Genomic DNA, 21,695 nt, shown 5'->3' with positions numbered 1-21,695 from the left:
AAGATAGTAAATCGGAGGGTCCACCAAAGGTCCCTTTTGGGCTATGGGCCACAATGTTCAGTCCAGCAGGGCCTGGACATCTCAAAAGAAAGGCTTAGAATGGCCAAACCTTCTGTAGGCAGAAAGTGAAAGCCTTCCTGTTTCCCTTAATGGACAAGAAAGTTCACACAGGGGCGACTCGTCAGGCAGTTTAGCCACCTGACAAGTGGGGCTCCACTCTGTTCAATGGAACCATTCTAATAGGAGCGACTCAAGTCGCTCAGACTTAGAAAAAGTTTCTTGCACGACTTTGGGGGGCGACTTGCATTGACTTCAATACAGAAGTCATTTTGCAAGTCGCCTCTGAAGTCATCTTGAGATCGCCTTGCCGAGTCGCCCCCGAAGTCGTGCCGCCCCTGTGTGAACCGGGTTTTAGGGAAAAGAAAAACACCAACTACACATTTAAAATGCTAGTTTTTTATTACATTTACTTGCAATTTTTTCAACTTGTGAAAGAATCTTTTTAAAGTACATTTGTCTTACAAAGAATATAGAGGCTGCAATTGCACAAACCTTTCTTTAAAAAACAAAACAAAAAAACAACTGAGTTACTTGGCTGTGTCTGGCTTGCTCCTGCCACATACTCAGAGCAAGCTTCCAGCAAAGGAAATTCACACAGAATTCCTTTTGTCTATACAAGTAGACTACAAGTTTTAGACTACTGTCCCAGAAAATATTGAAGCCCAAGTATCTGCATGATAAAAGGTTTCATCAGCACGGCAGACTACATATGTATTTACAAGTCTGCTTTAACCACTTAACCCCCGGACCATATTGCTGGTCAAAGACCAGAGCACCATTTGCGATTCGGCACTGCGTCGCTTTAACTGACAATTGCGCAGTCGTGCAACGTGGCTCCCAAACAAAATTGGAGTCCTTTTTCCCCACAAATAGAACTTTCTTTTGGTGGTATTTGATCACCTCTGCGGTTTTTAGTTTTTTGCGCTATAAACAAAAATAGAGCGACAATTTTGAAAAAAAATATGAATATTTTTTACTTTTTGCTATAAATATCCCCCAAAAATATATATAAAAAAAATCATTTTTTTCCTCAGTTTAAGCCAATACGTATTCTTCTACATATTTAGCGTAAAAAAAACAAAAAAAACCCGCAATAAGCGTTTATTGATTGGTTTGCGCAACAGTTAGAGCGTTTACAAAACAAAGGGTATTTTTATTAATATATTTTTTTTCTACTAGTAATGGCGGCGATCAGCGATTTTTTTTGATACTGCGACTTTATGGCGGACACTTCTGACACATTTTTGAGACCATTGGCATTTTTATAGCGATCAGTGCTATAAAAATGCATTGAATTACTATAAAAATGCCACTGGCAGTGAAGGGGTTACACTAGGGGGCGGGGAAGGGGTTAAGTATGTTCCCGGGTGTGTTTCAACTGTAGGGGAAAGGACTGATCTTCTGTTCATACATTGCATGAACAGAAGATCAGCATTTCTCTCCTGATAGGACCGGGAGCTGTGTGCAACGAGCGATCGCGTGTGCCCGGCGGCAATCGCACCCGCAAAGCACGGGAGTCGGGGCGAGTGGTGGGTGCGCGCGCCACCATTGGCTGTTGGGCGAGGTGACGTATAGCTACGTGATCTCGCCCAGCAGAGCCGACCTGCCGCCGTATAACTGCGGCGGCTGGTCAGCAAGCAGTTAAAGGATAGGTTCACCTTCAGGAACATGTAACATCCATATTTAGGGTGCAACATGCTTCTACTCGCCCATCGCCAGAGCCCCCTGGATGGGACAGCGGGCACATTTATAAAACTGCTCCTTGTTCATTCATAGCGATCTTTGAGTAAGAAAACTACAAGTCCCACTGACAATGCAGCAGACAACTTGTAGTTCTCAATGAACGAGAAGGGTGCCGATGAGTGCCCTCATAGTCCATTCACAATCCTTGCAGCTTTCAAACTGACAGACCATACAGGAGGTATGGGCAGAAAGCTATAGGGATTATCTGCACAAGCCCGACCTTGCACCCGCGATCTACTGATGTGGGTGCAATGCTCTGCAGGCTTCTGTGAAATATATAAATGCTTATCTTTTTCCTGCAAATAAATAAAAAGAAAAAGGATAGTGGAACCAAGAGATGGAGACTTTCCAAGAATGGATCTGCCTACAGAATATTCTCCTCTATATAAGCATCACTTTAATGTCACCTGTTCCTCTATAGCCGATGTCCTCAAACTTCAATCATATTTATATTGCACAGAAGTTATTGATTTATGACAAGATCAAGCTTAATACAAACTCTTGAAACTCAGTCCATCTGCAGAATCACAGGCTTAATGCATGCATTGGTGTTAACTACTTTTAAGTGGATTAGAAGTAAAAAAAAAAATGGTATTGTTTAATGACGAGAGAAAGGTAAAACAGGCAAAAGATTTTGAAAGCTTGACAAAGGGACAGACAGGCCCTCATTCCAACAGAAAAGCTGAGTAGACAGGTAGGAGCGGGAGTCTCCAGAGACACAGAAGAGAGACGTCTTCTTACCAAGGTCAGCTCTTCATTCTGCCTTACTGCTTCTGAATAGGAATCGTCAAGCTTTCTTTGCAATTCAGTCAACAGATCTTTCAGCTGAAATGAAGTTCAGAGTTTGTAAAGCGGCTCTCCCATCACAAGCATAGAACACATGGGCCACACTTAACAAAGGTGTCTGAAAGGAAAGTATATGGGCTTGCCCAGTTCTACCAGTCGGATTATTTTTATTATTTTTCGCACCTGCGCTAGAAAGTTTTAATTAGAAGCAATCGCGGGTGCCCGGCGGTGATCGCTTGCCCCAATCGGCTACTGAGAGAGAAGACGTAGATCTACGTGATCTCGCCCAGCAGAACCGACCTGCCGCCGTAAAACTGCAGCGGCTGGTCGGCAAGCAGTTAAAGGGTGATCATAACTTGTGGTGGATCAAGCACTGCTATAGCAACATTAGTATTTGTTTTTACCCCACCAGACCACAGTGTGGACATAATGTACAATGTATTTAAAGACGACACCGATTAACCAGTATTGGTGGGAAAAGCTTACATAAATTGTAGTTCTAATTGGGGATATATGAGTGCATATTGATTCAGTTGAATTAATCCTAATCATTTAGTACACGGCATGCTGCTCGTGTGAACCTAGCCTAGAAAGACAGGGAAGCGCCATCTAAATGCAGCAATGGGCAAACAGTTTTACTAAAAAATATTAGATCTCACGTGTTAAATGTACATATCTTGCATGTCAAATCCAAATCTACACGGTCATAGTGTCCCCACCCCGCGATGATGATGGAAAACCATGGCCACTTGCAGTGCTCACAGGGCTTGAGGAGATGTAGAAAGTTACGCGACCTCTGTAAACCAGCTTGGGGCAGAACTGCCTATACATCTCTTCCAGCCAAGTGAGCAAATAAAAAGGCTGTAGCTTTTCATCATCGGTTGACACTGACCGTGCAGATTTGGATTTGACCTGTTTAACCACTTGCCGACCGCGCACCGTCGTCATACGTCCACAAGGTGGCTCTCTGGGCGAGAGCACGTAATATGACGTCCTCTCTCCCAGCCGCCACTAGGGCGCGCGCGCGCCCCCCGCTCGCCCCCGACTCCCGTGCGTGTGCCCGGCGGGCGCGATCGCCGCCGGGCACACGCGATCGCTCGTTACAGAGCGGGGACCGGGAGCTGTGTGTGTAAACACACAGCTCCCGGGGGGGGGGGGGGGGGGGGGGGGGGGGGGGGGGGGGGGGGGGGGGGGGGGGGGGGGGGGGTCAGCAGGGGAAATGCTGATCTTCGGTTCATACAATGTATGAACCGAGGATCAGTGTTTCCCCTAGTGAGGCCACCCCCCCCCCACAGTAAGAACACACCCAGGCATACTTAACCCCTTCCCCGCCCCCTAGTGTTAACCCCTTCACTGCCAGTGGCATTTTTATAGTAATCCAATGCATTTTTATAGCACTGATCGCTATAAAAATGCCAATGGTCCCAAAAATGTGTCAAAAGTGTCCGAAGTGTCCGCCATAATGTCGCAATACCGAAAAAAAAAATCGCTGATCGCCGCCATTACTAGTAAAAAAAATATAATAAAAATGACATAAAAATACCCCCTATTTTGTAAACGCTATAACTTTTGCGCAAACCAATCAATAAACGCTTATTGCGATTTTTTTTTAACAAAAAAAATGTAGAAGAAAACGTATCGGCCTAAACTGAGGAAAAAAAATGTTTTTTTTATATATTTTTGGGGGATATTTATTATAGCAAAATGTAAAAAATATTCATTTTTTTCAAAATTGGCTCTCTATTTTTGTTTATAGCGCAAAAACTAAAAACCGCAGAGGTGATCAAATACCACCAAAAGAAGCTCTATTTGTGGGAAAAAAAGGACGCCAATTTTGTTTGGGAGCCACGTCGCATGACCGCACAATTGTCTGTTAAAGCGACGCAGTCCCGAATCGCAAAAAGTACTCTGGTCTTTGGGCAGCAATATGGTCCGGGGGTAAGTGGTTAAACAGTACCGAAATAGGGAGATTTTCTCCATTTTCATGTTCTGACAACCATCAGACAGAACAGGAGCCAAAGGGTCCTAAACTCCCCCCCCCCCCCCCCCCCATAGCTGCCTTCATTACTGGTCTCTCGCTGTGATGGACAGCTACACTCACTTCTTTATGCAGAGAAGGAACACAGATTGAGCACTTTGGCCCTTCGAAGGATAACTATAGATGTGTACAGTCTTCTCTAAAGCGGTTCAGTTTTTTGTTTCTTTCTGAAAGAATGCACAGTTCAACACGCAGTCATTGGCTGCCAGCGCTCATCGAATGCTTGTTTTCCAGCATGACCATTCGATAGAAGCCAATCATTAGACAGGATTTTCTTGAATAGGCAGCGTTACATATGTACAGAAAGTCACACAGTTTCTGCTTAACTGACCGGCTTTCAGAAAGTTTGTACCAGGTTTTAGTGCCTGAATTCAATCAAGGATGTCCAATACCAACTTTAAAAGGAGTTGGAAAAGGAAACTTTTTTTTTTTAGCCACTTAAGCCCCGGACCAATATGCAGCTAAATGCCCAGAGGTGTTTTTACAATTTGGCACTGCGCTGCTTTAACTGGTAATTGCGCGGTCATGCAATGTTGTACCGAAACAAAATTTGCGTCCTTTTCTTCCCACAAATAACCTCTGCGGTTTTTATTTTTTGTGCTATAAACAAAAATAGAGCGACGATTTTGAAAAAAATTCTATATTTTTTACTTTTTTCTATAATAAATATCCCCTAAAAATATATATAAAAAAAAAATTTTTCCTCAGTTTAGACCGGTACGTATTCTTCTACATATTTTTGGTAAAAAACAAAAATCGCAATAAGCGTTTATCGGTTGGTTTGCGCAAAATTTATAGCGTTTACAAAATAGGGGATAGTTTTATTGCATTTTTATAAAAAAAAATTTTTTACTACCAATGGCGGCGATCAGCGATTTTTTTCGTGACTGCGACATTATGGCGGACACTTTTGACACATTTTTGGGACCATTGTCATTTTCACAGCAAAAAATGCATTTAAATTGCATTGTTTATTGTGAAAATGACTGTTGCAGTTTGGGAGTTAACCACAGGGGGCGATGAAGAAGTTATGTTTCACCTAGTGTGTGTTTACAACTGTAGGGGGTGTGGCTGTAGGTCTGACGTCATCGATTGTGTCTCCCTAAAAAAGGGATGACACGATCGATGCAGCCGCCACAGTGAAGCACGGGGAAGCCGTGTTTACATACGGCTCTCCCCGTTCTTCAGTTCCGGGGAGCGATCGCGAGGGGACGGCTAGAAACGATTAGCCGCGCCCTCATCCCGGATCGCTCCCCGACCGACGCATGTACCGCGGGCACGTCGTTCTGCCTGTGCGTGCCATTTTGCCGATGTATATGTACATGCGGCGGTCGTTAAGCGGTTAAATAACAAAACATGTTATACTTACCTCCAATGTGCAGTTCGTTTTGCACACAGTGGCCCCTGATCCTGGTCTTCTGGGGTCCCTCGGCGGCTGTCGCGGCTCCTCCCCGCAACAACTACACACAGACATGCAAATGAGCTTGCATGGTGATATAGCCGCCGCTGTATCACTCGGCCCCGCCCCCCGGTGCACCGCATCATTGAATGTGATTGACAGCAGCGCCAGCTAATGGGTTGGGGGGAAAGCCCGGCATCATCTGATGTTTTTCCACCTTAATGCATAGAATTCATTAAGGTGAAACCTTTTTTACCTTTACAACCCCTTTAAATGATGCATAAGTTCACCTTACACATACAGACTAGTTGAAACCTCATTCCAAGGAACAAAGGCCATTTCTACATACAGGAGAGTAACCCTGTCCAACTTGAATCGCAATCTGCAGCAAATGACTCTTGGATCATTGTACTTCACCAGCTCAGCCCAATAATAAAAATATTATAAAAACACATTTTAATAAAAATTACCTCTCTGACTTCGGACACGTAGGTCGTTCTCTCAAGCTCTGCCTTTTCCAGCTCGGTTTCCAAATTCTCTTTCTCCTTTAGGAACTTAAGAAATATAAAGTAGTGTTACTTCAAATAGTGACGACGTTCGTGTATAGAAGAGCATCTGGTCAATGTTTATCTTCAATCCACAAACCATAGAGCATGCAGCATTTCAATACTATGCATTTATTTTTTTATTTTTATTTTTTTTTTTTTTTAACAGAATTTATTTTCTTATTTTAATGAAAGAAAAAATGAATTTTAATATACTAAATTCATTACTGCACAAATGAAATTTACTACAGGAATGTTGTATTTACTACACAGATTTTACTGACTACAGACTAGAACATCTGTCAGGTTTTTACTGCTGTGTCCTGGCTAGGTAGATTCACCCTCCCCATTTGCTCTTGTGCCCATTGTCACTGAAAGTCAAAGTAAAAGAAAATCCCAAATTTTGAGCTGTCACCAGAATAGGAATAAAAGTTTTCTTCATCCTTGCACGCTTGGCTTTGGCAACTAGTGACTTGAAAGCTACATGCGTCTTATAAATTTTTGGAAATATTGACAACAGATTCTATTATAAGAGTGAGCACCTGCTTCCTCCTAATGAATACAATGCTTGCTCCGATTCAGAGGGGCGGACTGATGTCCTGCTCTCCGTCTCAGCCAATCACAGGTAGATTTGTATTCAAAGACTACAAAGCTGCCTATGAATAGCCGAGCGCTGCTCAGACCAACTCTTATTTACGGGTGGGAGATGGGAAGTCTGTTTTACAGCCGGAAACCCAGCAATGTGTTCTGTATGTAGCTGAAGCCACATGCAGTACATACAGTGCTTAGAGCCAGTGCAGCACTTAGTGAAGAAAGTTTGTTTGAACCAGCTTGGTCAAAATTAACCATTAACTTTAATAAAAATTGAACTGCATGTTCAATTAACCACATCCTCTCTGGAAAGATTTACCCCTTTAGAGATTTTTGCGATATGGCACTGCGTTATTTTAACTGACAATTGCGCGGTGACGTGATGCTGTACCCAAATAAAATGTATGTCCTTCCCCCCACAAATAGACCTTGTGGTATTTGATCCCCTCTGATTTTTTTTTTTTTTGCGCTATAAAAAAAAAAAAAATTTTTTATTTATTTTATTACTAGTAATGGCGGCGATCAGCGACTTGTAGCAGGACTCTGCTTTTGCAGTGGACATTCTACCACTGACAGACAGTTGACATTTTTGGGGACCAGTGACACCAATGTAGTGATCAGTGATAAAAAAAAATATGCACTGTCAATGTACTAACAGCACTGGCAGGGAAGGGGTTATCATCAGGGGCGATCAAACTTGTGTTTTTGTGTAGTGTGGGAGGTGCTTTCACTAGGGGGAGGCAGAGATTTGTGTCCCTGCTTTGCAGAGACACAGGATCCATGCCTTCCCTCCAGACAGAACAACGATCTGGCTTTCTTACATTGGCAGACCGCCGTTCTGCCTCCGTAACGAACAATTGGCTGGTGCTGGTGGACATAGAGTCCATGGTACCCACTGATGAGTAAAATCAAAGCGGGGGCATGCCGCCTGCAGCGCACATTCACACCCACAACCCAGAAGAGTCAAAATACACGATCCGACGCAGAAGTGCCGCCCTGTAGCAGTAAAACTGCTATACGGTGGACCATAAGTGGTAAAGTGGAGGTTCACCCTGAAATGACAATTTTTACCCTTAGATTGAGGCTCATTTAAGTCTAGGGGAATCGGCTAGTTTTTTTAAATCGAAGCTGTACTTACCGTTTTAGAGAGCGATCTTCTCCGCCGCTTCCGGGTATGGGCTGCGGGACTGGGCGTTCCGATTTGATTGACAGTCTTCCGACAGTCGCATCCATCGCGTCACGATTTTCCGAAAGAAGCCGAACGTCGGTGCGCAGGCGCCGTATAGAGCCGCACCGACGTTCGGTTTCTTTCGCCTACTCGTGACGCGATGGATGCGACCGTCGGAAGCCTGTCAATCAAGAAGGAACGCCCAGTCCCGAAGACCATACCCGGAAGCGGCGGAGAAGATCGCTCTCTAAAACGGTAAGTACAGCTTTGATTTAAAAAAAACGAGCCGATTCCCCTAGACAAAATGAGCCTCAATCTAATGTTAAAACATTTTTTTAGGGTGAACTCCCGCTTTAAAGACCCTACCAGTTCAGAAGAATACTGAATGCCTATTGATCCGACAGAAAAACTTGGACTCTAAATCCAATTATCTATATATATATAAAACTCAACGTGTGTGTGTGTGTATGTATGCATGTATGTATGTATGTATGTTCCAGCATCACGTCCAAACGGCTAAAGATATTAAAATGAAACTTGGCACACATGTTACTTATATGTCAGCAACAAACATAGGATAGGTGGTTTAACCCTTACCCCCATTTGTGAGGGTCGGGGTTTTTGTTTAAAGTCCCATGCAAATCAATGGGAAATGTATGTTCCCACATAACTTCTGTACGCCTGGAGATATTTCAATAATACCTGGTACACATATTACTTATATGCCAAATAAAAATATATGACAGTTAAATTAACCCTTACCTACACCCTTATATAAAAGATGGGTATATTTATATTACTATGATTTTCCTCCCCAAAAGGTTAAGATAGGAAGACCGGGCAACGCCGGGTATTCAGCTAGTGGGCTGATAAAACAAAGCATTTTCGCAGAGTAATTGGTGTCAGCCCCGTCCAACTGTCTTTTACCAAACTACTCAAACCGTTTTCCTATTTTGTTCCATACATCTCCATTTTATCACAAATTAGAAGATGTGGGCTGGTAATTGTAGACTCACATGTTCTGCCTCCTTGTTCCATCTTTTCAGTTTGTCAACCTCCTGTTCCAATGCACGAACGGCAGATGCTGCCTAAAAGAAACAAATATCAGTCAATTCTACACATTAAAAAAAAAAAATTAGACAGTCCAATTTAAATAAGTCATATTCTTTTTAAGCGAGAAGCTGAATGACCCAATACAAGTGAAACAATGTGTGTGCTTCCTTCAAAGTAACTGAGGATGTGATGAAGACAATGGCGGAAACACAGTTGATTGATTTATAGGGCACATATCATGATTCCGATCTGTTCAGTTATAAAGTGTAGAGGAGGAGAAGGGGCTCCAATGGCACAAAAAAATATCAAACTGCAGAAACAACTCTTAGCAAATCCTCTCATTTTAGAACAATAAGCGCTTATCTTGGCTCAAGTGGTACAGACAGACAATCTGGTGATGAAGCAATACAAAGAAAGTACATATAAAGTTATCCATAAATCTGACTGCACAAGAACCTCGCTTTCAGTCCCTATGATAATGGTTAATATTTGCCGAGGGGGGACAAAGACTAATACAAATTCTGACCCCCCCTAATGAATTAACTCCTCGCTTGATAAAAAAAAAAAAAAAAAGGTAGTAGTTTAATATATTTTTCCTGTACTTATTTTCAATGGTCAAAGTAAACACTGAGTTTTTTAAATTCTCTTTAGTCAAGTACATATAAAAATCACACACACCCCTCAGAATAAATGAGTACACACCTTTTGAAAAGTAAGATTTTAATCAAGATCTGAATGAACAATTTCCAAAATGCTGACAATATTGAGTTTTATAGAACATTTAAAGTGGAGGTCCACCCTAAAAAAAATAAAAATAAAAAAATAGCCAAAAAAAAAAAAAAAATGTTTTATACTTGCCAAAAGTGGCTGTTACTAACTAGGCAGTTTGTCCTAATCTGCCACTTCCTCGTCAGCGGTGGTCTTCTTTCATCTCCTCACGCTGCCTCCTGGGAAATGGGGAGTGGTGTCTTCTGGGAAATTGTGTGTCCCCCAGGAGATATTCGCCCATTCACAGTAGGGAACAAGGAAGTGAAGCCCGATACTAGTATCCGATGTACCGATACAGAGCATTTCCCCCGAGTACTTGTACTTGGGGCAAATCCTCCGATGCTTCACCCGATACCTGAGCAGTCAGGGATGATCAGTGCGGTGGGGAGAGTTACAAGCACCGATCTACCTGCATAGATTTCAATAAAGCCTGACAGCTTCTCCCTGCCCCCCCCCCCCCCATTTCAGCTGCTTTAGTGAAATCTATACAGCGTTGATCGGTGCTTGCAACTCTTCCCCCCCCCCAAAGCCACACCGATTACTGCTGACTGTCCCTGTATCCTCCTCTAGTCCCCCCTCTGTGCTGCTGCTGTCCTCCTCCGTGCTCAGTGTCCCCCGTCCGTTCTGCTGCTCTCCCCCTCCATTCTGCTGCTGTCCTCCTCTGCGCTCCGTGTCCCCATCTGTTCTGCTGCTCACAAGTCATGCGAATTGGATGCGGTTTAAAATGCATCCAATTCGCATATATGTGAACCCAGCCTTAGCCTACATGTTATGTCTTCCAAAGACTACTTAGAAGTTCTAAAAAAGTCTATTAACAGTGCTCAATAGCTCAAGCTACCTTTTTCTTTAATATAACACAAGGCTCTCTAAATGAAGCCACGTGACTGCAATTTTCAAACCTCATTGGAAAATCACTTATTATTTGGAAAAGAAGTGTACTTATCCTCGTAGATAAGTTTAGCAAAGTCAGCTTAGTGATTTATTGCAGCAACCATGATGAAAGAGCTTTCAATTGGATAAGGTCAGGGGAAGCATATTGTATGTATACAATATGCTTCCCCTGACCTTATCCAATTGAAATGTATGCATATTCATAAAAAAAAAGGTAAACGCCCTTAGTTAAACTTACCTCTGTAAGCTCATTCTGAGACTCCTCCAGCTTTATCTTCCATCGCCCCTCCTCTTCCTCCACACTGCGCTGCAACCTCTGCAGAATTCCTTCCTGCAAGCACAAGAATTACAATAGAATAAATGAAACATTAAACCTACATATTACTGAAGCTGAACTATGGATAAAAAACAAAACAAAAAAAAAACAGAAGGGCCATTACCTTACAGCTTGCATGTCTCAAGCCACACAATGCACAGCTCAGTGTAAAACCTTGGCACGTCTTGGTGCCAGAATGAATTAACTCCTGTAAGTGTAGAAGTTGAGTCAATCTAGGCTGGCCAATCGAGATGGCTACAGGGACCCAATATTAATGTGGCTGTGACACTTTATAAGCTCACATATATAGATAGAAACTGCTCTAAACATTTTGAAAAGATATCAGCATCATATGGGCAAGTGGGCTAATAATAAACTGTATTGACTAGAGCTTACAGTGATGGTTCCCCTCCCCCTATTTTCTCCTTTGGTTCCCCCAGATAAGACAGAATCCGATTATGATTTCTAAGTCACAAAGACTACTAGAAGACCCTTACCTAACATTGTGGACTGGAACTGCAATTTGTATAGAAGTTCTGGTAGTTTATACTTTGTGATATGCTTGGTATACATTTTTACTCTTAGACAATGTATAGCTAATTTCTCTATGCGCCAAACGCACTCTTTATCCAATTTCGGGGGGAATGAAAACTTTTTTTTTTTATTATCAAAGGATGGCTAAAGGTGTCAAACCCTGATCGAGACCGAACAAAGAGGTAAGTGGTGTCAAAGGAGCTTGTGGACATCACACTAATGGGAGAGGGGCAAGCCCTATGTCCTGTGCTGAAGATCATTGTAACAGCAAAGTTTTCAACTGTCACGAATGACTGCTTTGATCACTAGTGATTGGACCAGGTACCATATGATAGCTGTGGGCCAATCACAGGATAGGAAATGCAGCTGTTACGAACTGCTATGAATGATTTCATTCATGAAAGCTTTGTGGACATTGTGATCGACTGCATAGCGATCACTGCGCCCTGAGTACCAGGATCCGCCGGACACATCGGGGAGTGGGCACACTGTGCTTCCCTAATTCGGAGCAAGCTAAATTACGAATGTGCATGCGATTTTGCCTGCACATGCTGGCTCGCCAAAATATATGTACTGTGGCAGGTCAGCAAGAAGTACTAGAGGTCAACCGAAATGGGTTTTTCTCTGGCCGATGCCTATATTTAGGAAACGCGGCGGCCGTTTCCTAAACTTTGTTTAAACTTCAAGGGAATGAACTCCATGTATAGGAGTGCTCAGTTTAAAGTGGAGGTTCACCCAAAAAGTTAATTTTTAACAAAAATGTGTCAAAAGTGTCCGCCATAATGTCGCAGTACCCAAAAAAAAAAAAAAAATACTAAAAATGCCATAACACTACCCCCTATTTTGTAAACGCTATAACTTTTGCGCAAACCAAACACTTATTGTGATTATTTTTTTTACGAAAAATACGTAGAAGAATACGTATCGGCCTAAACTGAGGGAAAAAAATGTTTTATATATTTTTGGGGGATATTTATTATAGCAAAAAAGTAAAAAAATATTCATTTTTTTCAAAATTGACGCTCTATTTTTGTTTATAGCGCAAAAACTAAAAACCGCAGAGGTGATCAAATACCACCAAAAGAAAGCTCTATTTGTGGGAAATAAAGGACGCCAATTTTGTTTGGGAGCCACGGCGCACGACCGCGCAAATGTCAGTTAAATCGAAGCAGTGCCAAATCGCAAAAAGTGCTCTGGTCTTTGACCAGCAATATGGTCCGGGGCTTAAGTGGTTAAGCAATAGCACTATACAATATATTACAATGTACAACAGGAAATAATACCGTTTCTGCCAGCACCGATTTGTATTTCTCACACTCGAGCTTCAGCAATGTATGGATTTCCTCTCCCTCCTTTAGCTTCTGCTCCATTGCCTAAAAAGAGAACGATTTTCTGTATCATCCGTATCTACATCTTGTATAAATGATACTAACCAGACTTCAAAGTACAGCAGCAGATATATAGAAAAACTACAAATATGTCATACAGTGTGGGAATAATCTGCGAGACCAACATCCAAGTCAGGCAGAACTTACCTTCACTTTCTCAGCTCCACCATTTTCATTTAAACAAACTCTAGCCAACTTCTCAAATTCCTGGATCCATTCGCCATGGTGCTAGGGGGAAGACAAAACATTCCTTCAATGACTGGAAAGGGTGCAAAATTATATTCAAAAATTCAGCCAGCGATAACAAGCATGTTGTTGGGTTTCACATTAGGAAAATTTCCCTTCACTTTCTGTCCTATAGATTGCCTTGTTTCTGTTCTGCTGGCAACTAAAATTATTGGTGCACACAGACAACTCCTCTCTAGCAAATAAGAACAATTTGGGCTGCAGTAATACTTCAATTCAGAACAGCCAAAAGATACACCTTTTAAGAGTTTAATAGTAATTTAGCTGTACTAACATTTCAGCCGGTCATACAAGAAGCGAAACTCGTCCAGTTCTATTGATCGCCTTGTGCACAACCAGCCTGTCATTTTTTTTCCTAAATGATTAGTGCAGTCAGCTATAGCAGGGCTCGACAAATCCCGGTCGCCAGGGCGACTAGAAATAGGGTCCTGGCGACTTGGCTTGGAAGGGGGGCAAAAAAATAAAATATATTATTTTATTTTTTTGTGAGCTGGCGCCATCTGGTGGTGAGCCGTTGGTATTACAAGTTATTACCACCAGATGTGTGAGCTGGCGACATCTGGTGGTGGCCGTTGGTATTACAAGTTAAGCATTACAAGTTAAACAGCAATTCTAATGTAATTTTTCACTATTTTTCACCATTTTCACTGCCATCTTCTTCCCTCTAATTAGAACCCCCAAACATTATATATTTTTTTTTCCTAACACCCTAGAGAATAAAATGGCGATCGTTGCAATACTTTCTGTCACGCCGTATTTACGCATCGGTCTTACAAGCGCACTTTTTTGGGGAAAAAAATTACACTTTTTTTAATAAAAAAAATAAGACAACAGTAAAGTTATCCCCATTTTTTTTAATACTATGAAAGATAATGTTACGCCGAGTAAATTCATATCCAACATGTCACGCTTCAAAATTGCGTCCCCTCGTGGAATGCCGACAAACTTTTACCCTTTAAAATCTTCATAGGCGACGTTTAAAAAAATCTACATGTTGCATGTTTTGAGTTACAGAGGAGGTCTAGAGCTAGAATTATTGCTCTCGCTGTACTAATCGCGGCGATGCCTCACATGTGTGGTTTGAACACCGTTTACATATGCGGGCGCTGCTCATGGATGCTCCCCACTGGCAGAACACAGTAACATTGCGGAAGGGATTCTGCGTTGATGGGGGAATCGAGAAATTGATATGACCTGTCTTAACCTGGATTTCTTACCAAACTGGAAGAAACAGACACATTTGGGAAGATTTTCTGCAGGATTTCTCGTGCTTCCATTTCCCCTGTGTGAAGGTTCTGCGGCTTCTCCTACAAGACGACAAAATGATCAGCCACCTGTTAGCATGCAGATAAAAGACTGAACGGTTCTGGACAGAGATGGGAGGAAACGCACTAATACACATGTTATGTTGCAGGGAGATGGGAAATTAAAATCAAAAACGACAGACAGAGTAAAATACATTTCACATGCAAATGAAGCCTCTAAAAGGATTTCTGTTTTTTTATTACATATTAAAAGTAAACCTGTTATTGAAGATATCCTTTGCTGACCTTGTTTACTAAAATGCTAGCTTCCTGGCTGTCATACTTACCTGCTGACCAGGGGCGGACTGACAACTCATGGGGCCCCCGGGCAATAAAAGATTATGGGGCCCCCGGGCAATAGAAGATTATGGGGCCCCCGGGCAATAGAAGATTATGGGGCCCCCGGGCAATAGAAGATTATGGGGCCCCCGGGCAATAGAAGATTATGGGGCCCCCGGGCAATAGAAGATTATGGGGCCCCCGGGCAATAGAAGATTATGGGGCCCCCGGGCAATAGAAGATTATGGGGCCCCCGGGCAATAGAAGATTATGGGGCCCCCGGGCAATAGAAGATTATGGGGCCCCCGGGCAATAGAAGATTATGGGGCCCCCGGGCAATAGAAGATTATGGGGCCCCCGGGCAATAGAAGATTATGGGGCCCCCGGGCAATAGAAGATTATGGGGCCCCCGGGCAATAGAAGATTATGGGGCCCCCGGGCAATAGAAGATTATGGGGCCCCCGGGCAATAGAAGATTATGGGGCCCCCGGGCAATAGAAGATTATGGGGCCCCCGGGCAATAGAAGATTATGGGGCCCCCGGGCTTACAGATGGCCACCACGCCAGGAGGCAGTGCAGAGGCGGGGCAGCTAAAATCTCAGGATTTTCACATCAAAAGCATGTCAGTTTCGGACATATCAGGGACAGATGTAAAAAAAAAAAAAAAAAAACATAGATTTTTACATACTGTCCCTGGTTTTAATGAGCCTTGCAACCCTGATGGGGCCCTTGGGCAGTGCCCGAGTGACTCAATGGTCAGTCCGCCCCTGCTGCTGACTTCAACATTCTGAACTGCGGATCCAGAAATCATGTGCAGATACGGATATACAACTATTTTCCTTCTTTATCTGCATAACTTGTGCATCTCAGTGAAGTACCGGGGTCAGAGGGTGAGTATAACAGCTGGAAACTAGCACTTTCAGACGGAGGCCAGGAAATAGTGCGCTTATTTCTCTTATAATAGGTTTACTTTATAAAACAAATCCATTCATTCTAGCACCCTAGATATAAGATGCAAGCAGTCAGTAGAAATCCTACAAAACGTATTCACAGCACACAGTATTTTTGTGATGTACCGGTAAGCACCATCACAATTGGGTAACGTAATCCATGAAACAGTCCAGGCCAACACAGTAAAGACAGAGAATGCCACCATTCAGCAGATGGGAGTTCAGAGAAAGGTGCAGCTGAGTCGGCATTAAAGCCCAACTCTGGGCATCATGCTCTCACACTCCTCCTCCCCCCCCCCCGCCGCGCCCCCCATTACTCGTGTTTCATACTTGCCTAGTCTGAAGACTTCAAGATAGCCACAGCACACAGCATTTGAAGGGTCCAATTCTCCACACTAGGCAGCACTCAATGCAGAGAGCATTGCCGAGGTGATGTACAATACAAGGTAAATGTAGAATGCCATAATAATGCCTCTCACTCACAGTATGTCCTCAGTCTTCTGAGTTAAGTGATGCTGGGCTTCATACAACACAGAGAACGGAGGACATCTTTTGGCGGAGAAGTGGACCATTCTCTTTAGCTAGTTATAAACTGATCTAAACAGCTTCTGCTTTAACTTTATAGGAAAATGAATAATAGGATTTTTGTAATCCATTTCTCTGAGTTCATGGACGGACACAGCAGCCTTTGACCTTAGGGTTATATCCGCTTCCTTCCAGGAGATCTCCTGGAAGGAAGCGGATATAACCCCAAGGTCAAAGGCTGCTGTGTCCGTCCATGAACGGAAGAGAAAAAGGTGATAGCTAAAGGAATCCATTTACAGGGCCTTGAAAAGGTAATCATACCCCTTGAAATTTTACACATTTTGTCATGTTACATCCAAAAATGTAAATTTATTTTAGAGGTTTTATGTGATAGATCAACACAAAGTGAAACATAATTGTGAAGTGGAAGGAAAATGATGCATGGTTTTACAAATAAATATCTGAAAAATGTGCATTTGTATTCAGCCCACCAATTCGTAGAACCCCCTTTCACTGCAATTACAGCTGCAAGTTTTTTTGGGGATGTCTCTACCAGCTTTGCAAACCTAGAGTGTGAAATGTTTGCCCATTTTTGCTCAAGCTCTGCCAGATTGGATGGAGAGCGTCTGTGAACAGCAATTTTCAAGTCTTGCCACAGATTCTCAATTGGATTTAGGTCTGGACTTTGACTGGGCCATTTTAACAAATGAATAGGATTTGACCTAAACTATTCCATTGCAGCTCTAGCTGTAGGTTTAGGCTCGCTGCCCTGCTGGAAGGGGAACCGTCGCTCCAGTCTCAAGTGTTTTGCAGACTAAAAGGTTTTTCTCTGATTGCGCTGTATTTGGCTGTAGATGGATATCTTCCCATCAACTCTGACCAGCTTCCCTGTCCCTGCTGAAGAAAAGCATCCCCCACAACATGATGCTGCCACCACCATGTTTCACAGTGGGGATGGTGTGTTTAGGGTGATGTGCAGTGTTCATTTTCCACCACACATAGCATTTTGCTTTTAAGCCGAAAAGTTACATTTTGGTCTCATCTGATCAGAGCACCTGCTTCCACATATTTGCTGTGTCCCCATATGGCTTCTTGCAAACATTACTTCTTGAGGCTTTCTTCTTGCCACTCTTCCATAAAGGCCACATTTGTGGAGAGCACGACTAATAGTTGTCCTGTGGACAGAATCTCCCACCTGATCTGTGGATTTCTGCAGCTCCTCCAGAGTTACCATAATTAATACTCTCCTTGCCCGGCCTGTCAGTTTAGGTGGACGGCCATGTCTTGGTAGGTTTGCAGTTGTGCCATACGCTTTCCATTTTTGGATTATAGATTAAACAGTGCTCCATGAGATGTTCAAAGCTTAGGATTTGTTTTATAACCTAACCCTGCTTTAAACTTTATCCCTGACCCGTCTGGTGTTTTTCTAGGCTTTCATGATGCGATTTGTTCACTAAGGTTCTCTAACAAACCTCCGAGGGCTTCACAGAACAGCTGTATTTATGCCGAGATTAAATTACACACAGGTGGATTTCATTACTAATTAGGTGACTTTTGAAAGCAATTTTAGATTTTAGTTAGGAGTATCAGAGTAAACGGGGGCTGATAACAAATGCACGCCACACTTTTCACATATTTATTTGTAAAAGAAAAATTGAACACCATTTATAATTTTCCTTCCACTTGACAATTATGTGCCACTTTGTGTTGGTCTAAAAATAAATCCCAATAATATACATTTACGTTTTTGGTTCTAACAAAATGTCAATGAAAATGACAAAATGCTGCAGCATGAATAAGACGATCCAATAAAACAAGAAATCTCGTCCTGACTTAAGGCTGCCGAACCGGAAATGATGGCGTGGCGTCAGCATGTAGGTTCCTCCCGACGTGTTTTCATGTTAGATTCATTTTTGCACTACTTTTAAATAGCACTATTGTGAATCATATTTTATTGTAGCACTTTGGGTTCATTTTGATTTACAAGATTTGTGGAATCACCTTGTGTTCAAGTCGCTGAGACTTTGGTGCACTCGCTTTAAAAAAAATTGATCACCAGATAAATTAAGGCAACCAGCAACTACAGGCAATCAAATGTAGTCACCATTTGGCAGTGCTCACTGTATTCTGACAAATAACGCTGGCTGTCAGAATAGAATAGAATAGCTACAGCGGGAGATTCATCTTTCCTCCTTTTTTTAAACGCAGATGGAGAAATCTGATAGATTTTCTCTGTTCAGATCCCAGGCCAAACATAAAATATATTAAAAGCCTGCCTTTTCATGGTTTCATAACAAAAAAACTATAAGCTCTATGCCCAGGAGAGGCTCAGCACTTCAATGCCAAGGAGTGCCGTCCTGGAGTCTAGACTACCAGCAGGACAAATACTGCATCAAATATCAAATGCAAAGAAAAGACATTTTTTATTTCGTTAAGATGGCAGCTCCTGGTAACTGCTGGATGGTTGGAGGAAGTCGATGCCCGACAAAAATTACTACCATACATATATTTTATGCATGCTAAAAATCCACACTGCAAGTACTTAATCATTAACGTATTTTAGGTAGAGAGAGGATCAGCAAAGGCTGTGAGTAAAGAAAGTAATAAAAGCCATGGAATTTCATTTATTTTTTTTAATTTAGGGGTTGAGATATTTTTTTTTCTGTCATTTTCATTTGTCCTTCTGTATGGCTATGAGCCCAACTAACAAGGACTTCAACAGTGGGTGCACCAGTTTAAGTAAATCAGCACTTAAAGTGGAGTTCCACCCATAAATATAACATTACATTAGTAGTTTTAAAAAAATGTCATTAATTCTTTACGAAATGTTTTAATTTTTTTTTAGATGCCTTCAAAGTGTTGTTGCTAGGCAGAATAGTTAATCTTCCCACTTCCTGCACCTAGGTGCTTATTGCTTCCTAACCTACACCGCACAGACTCCTGGGAATGTAGTGGGTGTAACTTTCCAGGAGTCTGTGCACTCCCCAGTCTCAAAGAATCATGTGACTTGGACAGCACAGGTGCTGAAACCTGATCTGACACTGCTTGTGCAGCACTGAGCATGTGCGAGATTTGCAAGGCTGAAATCCAGGAAGTCATACAGTCTGGCTTCATGATGCCCACACTTAAGATGGCCCCAGTCAATTTCTATTTTATAAAGTGTCTAAATGCTGTAACAACCTAACAAAACAGACCTTAGTTTACAGGCCAACTTTACTAGAATACATTAAGCTTGTGTATTACAGGGGTATTTATATTTAAAAAGTGAAATTGTGGCCGGAACTCTGCTTTAAGGGAGTGCCGATGTACTGCTTTTCAGCATTTCAGGCTCTTGACTTTTTCTTTCTGCCACAAGAGTATCTTACATATGCTAAACTGTCATTTTTACTTAAAACGTAACCCTATTCCCCAACTTAAGAGTACAATCAGGAGGTATCACTTTTTTTTATAACCTAATGCAGTCAAAACTAGCTTTCACTAAAATGGCACCACTATTAAAATGGGAACAGAAACAAACTATCCCTAACTGATAGAGAAGGCCAAAGAGCTATCATGAGTATAAACTATTGGGATATGGTCCAGAAGATACAGCCACGGTGCCATATGACCCCCTACACCAGGGATCTTCAAACTACAGCCCTCCAGTTGTTCAGGAACTACAATTCCCATCATGCCTAGTAATGTCTGTGAAGGTCAGAGGTCTACAATGCCTCATGGGATGTGTAGTTCCACAACAGCTGAAGGGCCGTAGTTTGAGGATCCTTGCCCTACACGGTACATTTTTGGATTCTGGCAGCATTCTGGGAAACCTCTTACATGTTATGCGTTTGCCCAAGCTTAAGAATCTTCTGGAATGCAGTATTCGTCCTCCTTTCCGACATAACAGGCCGTATTACCAAACTTACTCCTAAGTCTTGTTATACTTTGCATGGGAATTGAAATATGCCCTTTGCCATTCATAACTGAAGGCTCTTTGAAGCTACTAAATGAACAAGCACCTCTGGATAGCTACACAAGATACCCACTCCCATTGTTCGGTTTGTGTTTCCTAGAGACAGACTCCAACATTATTAGTATGATAAATGCACCCAACACAAAGTAAGTGCACTTATAGTTTTACCCGCAGCTACTGAAGAAGCCCTGTGGGAGGGGTGAAACACACATGGCGGGGTTAATCGGTGACGTCACTTCTGGCCTGTCGAGCGCACACCGCTTCAAGGTTAGGTGGGAAGCAGCGTTCTACCTCCTTTCCGACATAGCAGGCTGTATTCCCAGACCACTTCTGCTCTGGCACTACTTTGCATTAGAATTGAAATATTTACCTTGCCAGAATTGTAGGCTCTTTGAAGCTACTAAATGAATACCTGCACATTATACCTGCTCTCATGGTTTGTCTTTCCTAGAGACAGGGTCTCTAACATTATTAGTAAGATAAATACAGCCAAAACAAAGTACGTACCAACAGCTTGTGCCAATGACCCTCCACCCAAAACAAAATAAAAAATATTCTATTTTAAAGCACATACACACACACACACACACACACACACACACAAAGGGAATAAAATGAACAGATCAGCATGCCCATGGAACGAGACATAGAAATACAAAAAAAATCTAGTGTCAAGAAAGAAGAGACAGAAAAAGTGCAGAGAAAGACAAATAGTTACGATTAGAAACCGTTTTTTATTGTAGCCAATCACGGCTTTGCTGCATGTTAATCTCTGCTGTGATGTAGCAGTAAGGATACAAATGAAAAGTATCCACAACTTCATCACAGCAGTTAACACGTGTGCAACGGCTCCATCTGCTGGTTTAACCAAGTGTCTGGGTGGGAGGAGCTACATGCTGGTTCTGCCATCGGTGCAACAATTCTCATCAATAAAGCTGGATACTTTAAAGTTATAGAAGTATCTCAGCTGCCAAAAGTATTCACTACAGATAATGCAAAGCAAAAATCATGCATAAAAACTACAAATTAAAAAACAAAAAAAATCAATAAAAAAGATAGATATATATATCTTGCCAACTCTGGCATTGCCTGCCCTGCTAAAAAAATAAAAAATAAATAAAAAATAGCTGGGATAAAATACATAGATGTTTCCATTATT

At 42.2% G+C, this 21,695-nt stretch overlaps 1 protein-coding gene across 7 annotated transcripts in view; it reads right to left on the bottom strand.

Annotated features, from left to right (window-relative positions):
• The window catches only part of KTN1 (kinectin 1), a 168,060-nt gene that overhangs the window by 9,960 nt on the left and 136,405 nt on the right, over positions 1-21,695 (bottom strand). For 5 of the 7 annotated variants that reach the window (XM_040333965.1, XM_040333969.1, XM_040333963.1 and 2 more), the window contains 7 exons: positions 14,744-14,833; positions 13,428-13,508; positions 13,176-13,265; positions 11,281-11,373; positions 9,347-9,418; positions 6,497-6,580; positions 2,545-2,628 (listed from right to left, as the gene is read on the bottom strand). In XM_040333965.1, the coding sequence (XP_040189899.1) occupies positions 2,545-2,628; positions 6,497-6,580; positions 9,347-9,418; positions 11,281-11,373; positions 13,176-13,265; positions 13,428-13,508; positions 14,744-14,833 (594 nt within the window). The remainder of the gene's footprint in view (positions 1-2,544; positions 2,629-6,496; positions 6,581-9,346; positions 9,419-11,280; positions 11,374-13,175; positions 13,266-13,427; positions 13,509-14,743; positions 14,834-21,695) is intronic. The other 2 variants (XM_040333966.1, XM_040333968.1) reach the window with 1 other exon arrangement.

This window comes from Rana temporaria, chromosome 13 (assembly GCF_905171775.1).
Source record: "Rana temporaria chromosome 13, aRanTem1.1, whole genome shotgun sequence".
NCBI lineage: Eukaryota > Metazoa > Chordata > Amphibia > Anura > Ranidae > Rana > Rana temporaria.
This window is presented reverse-complemented; position numbering and strand designations above follow the sequence as displayed.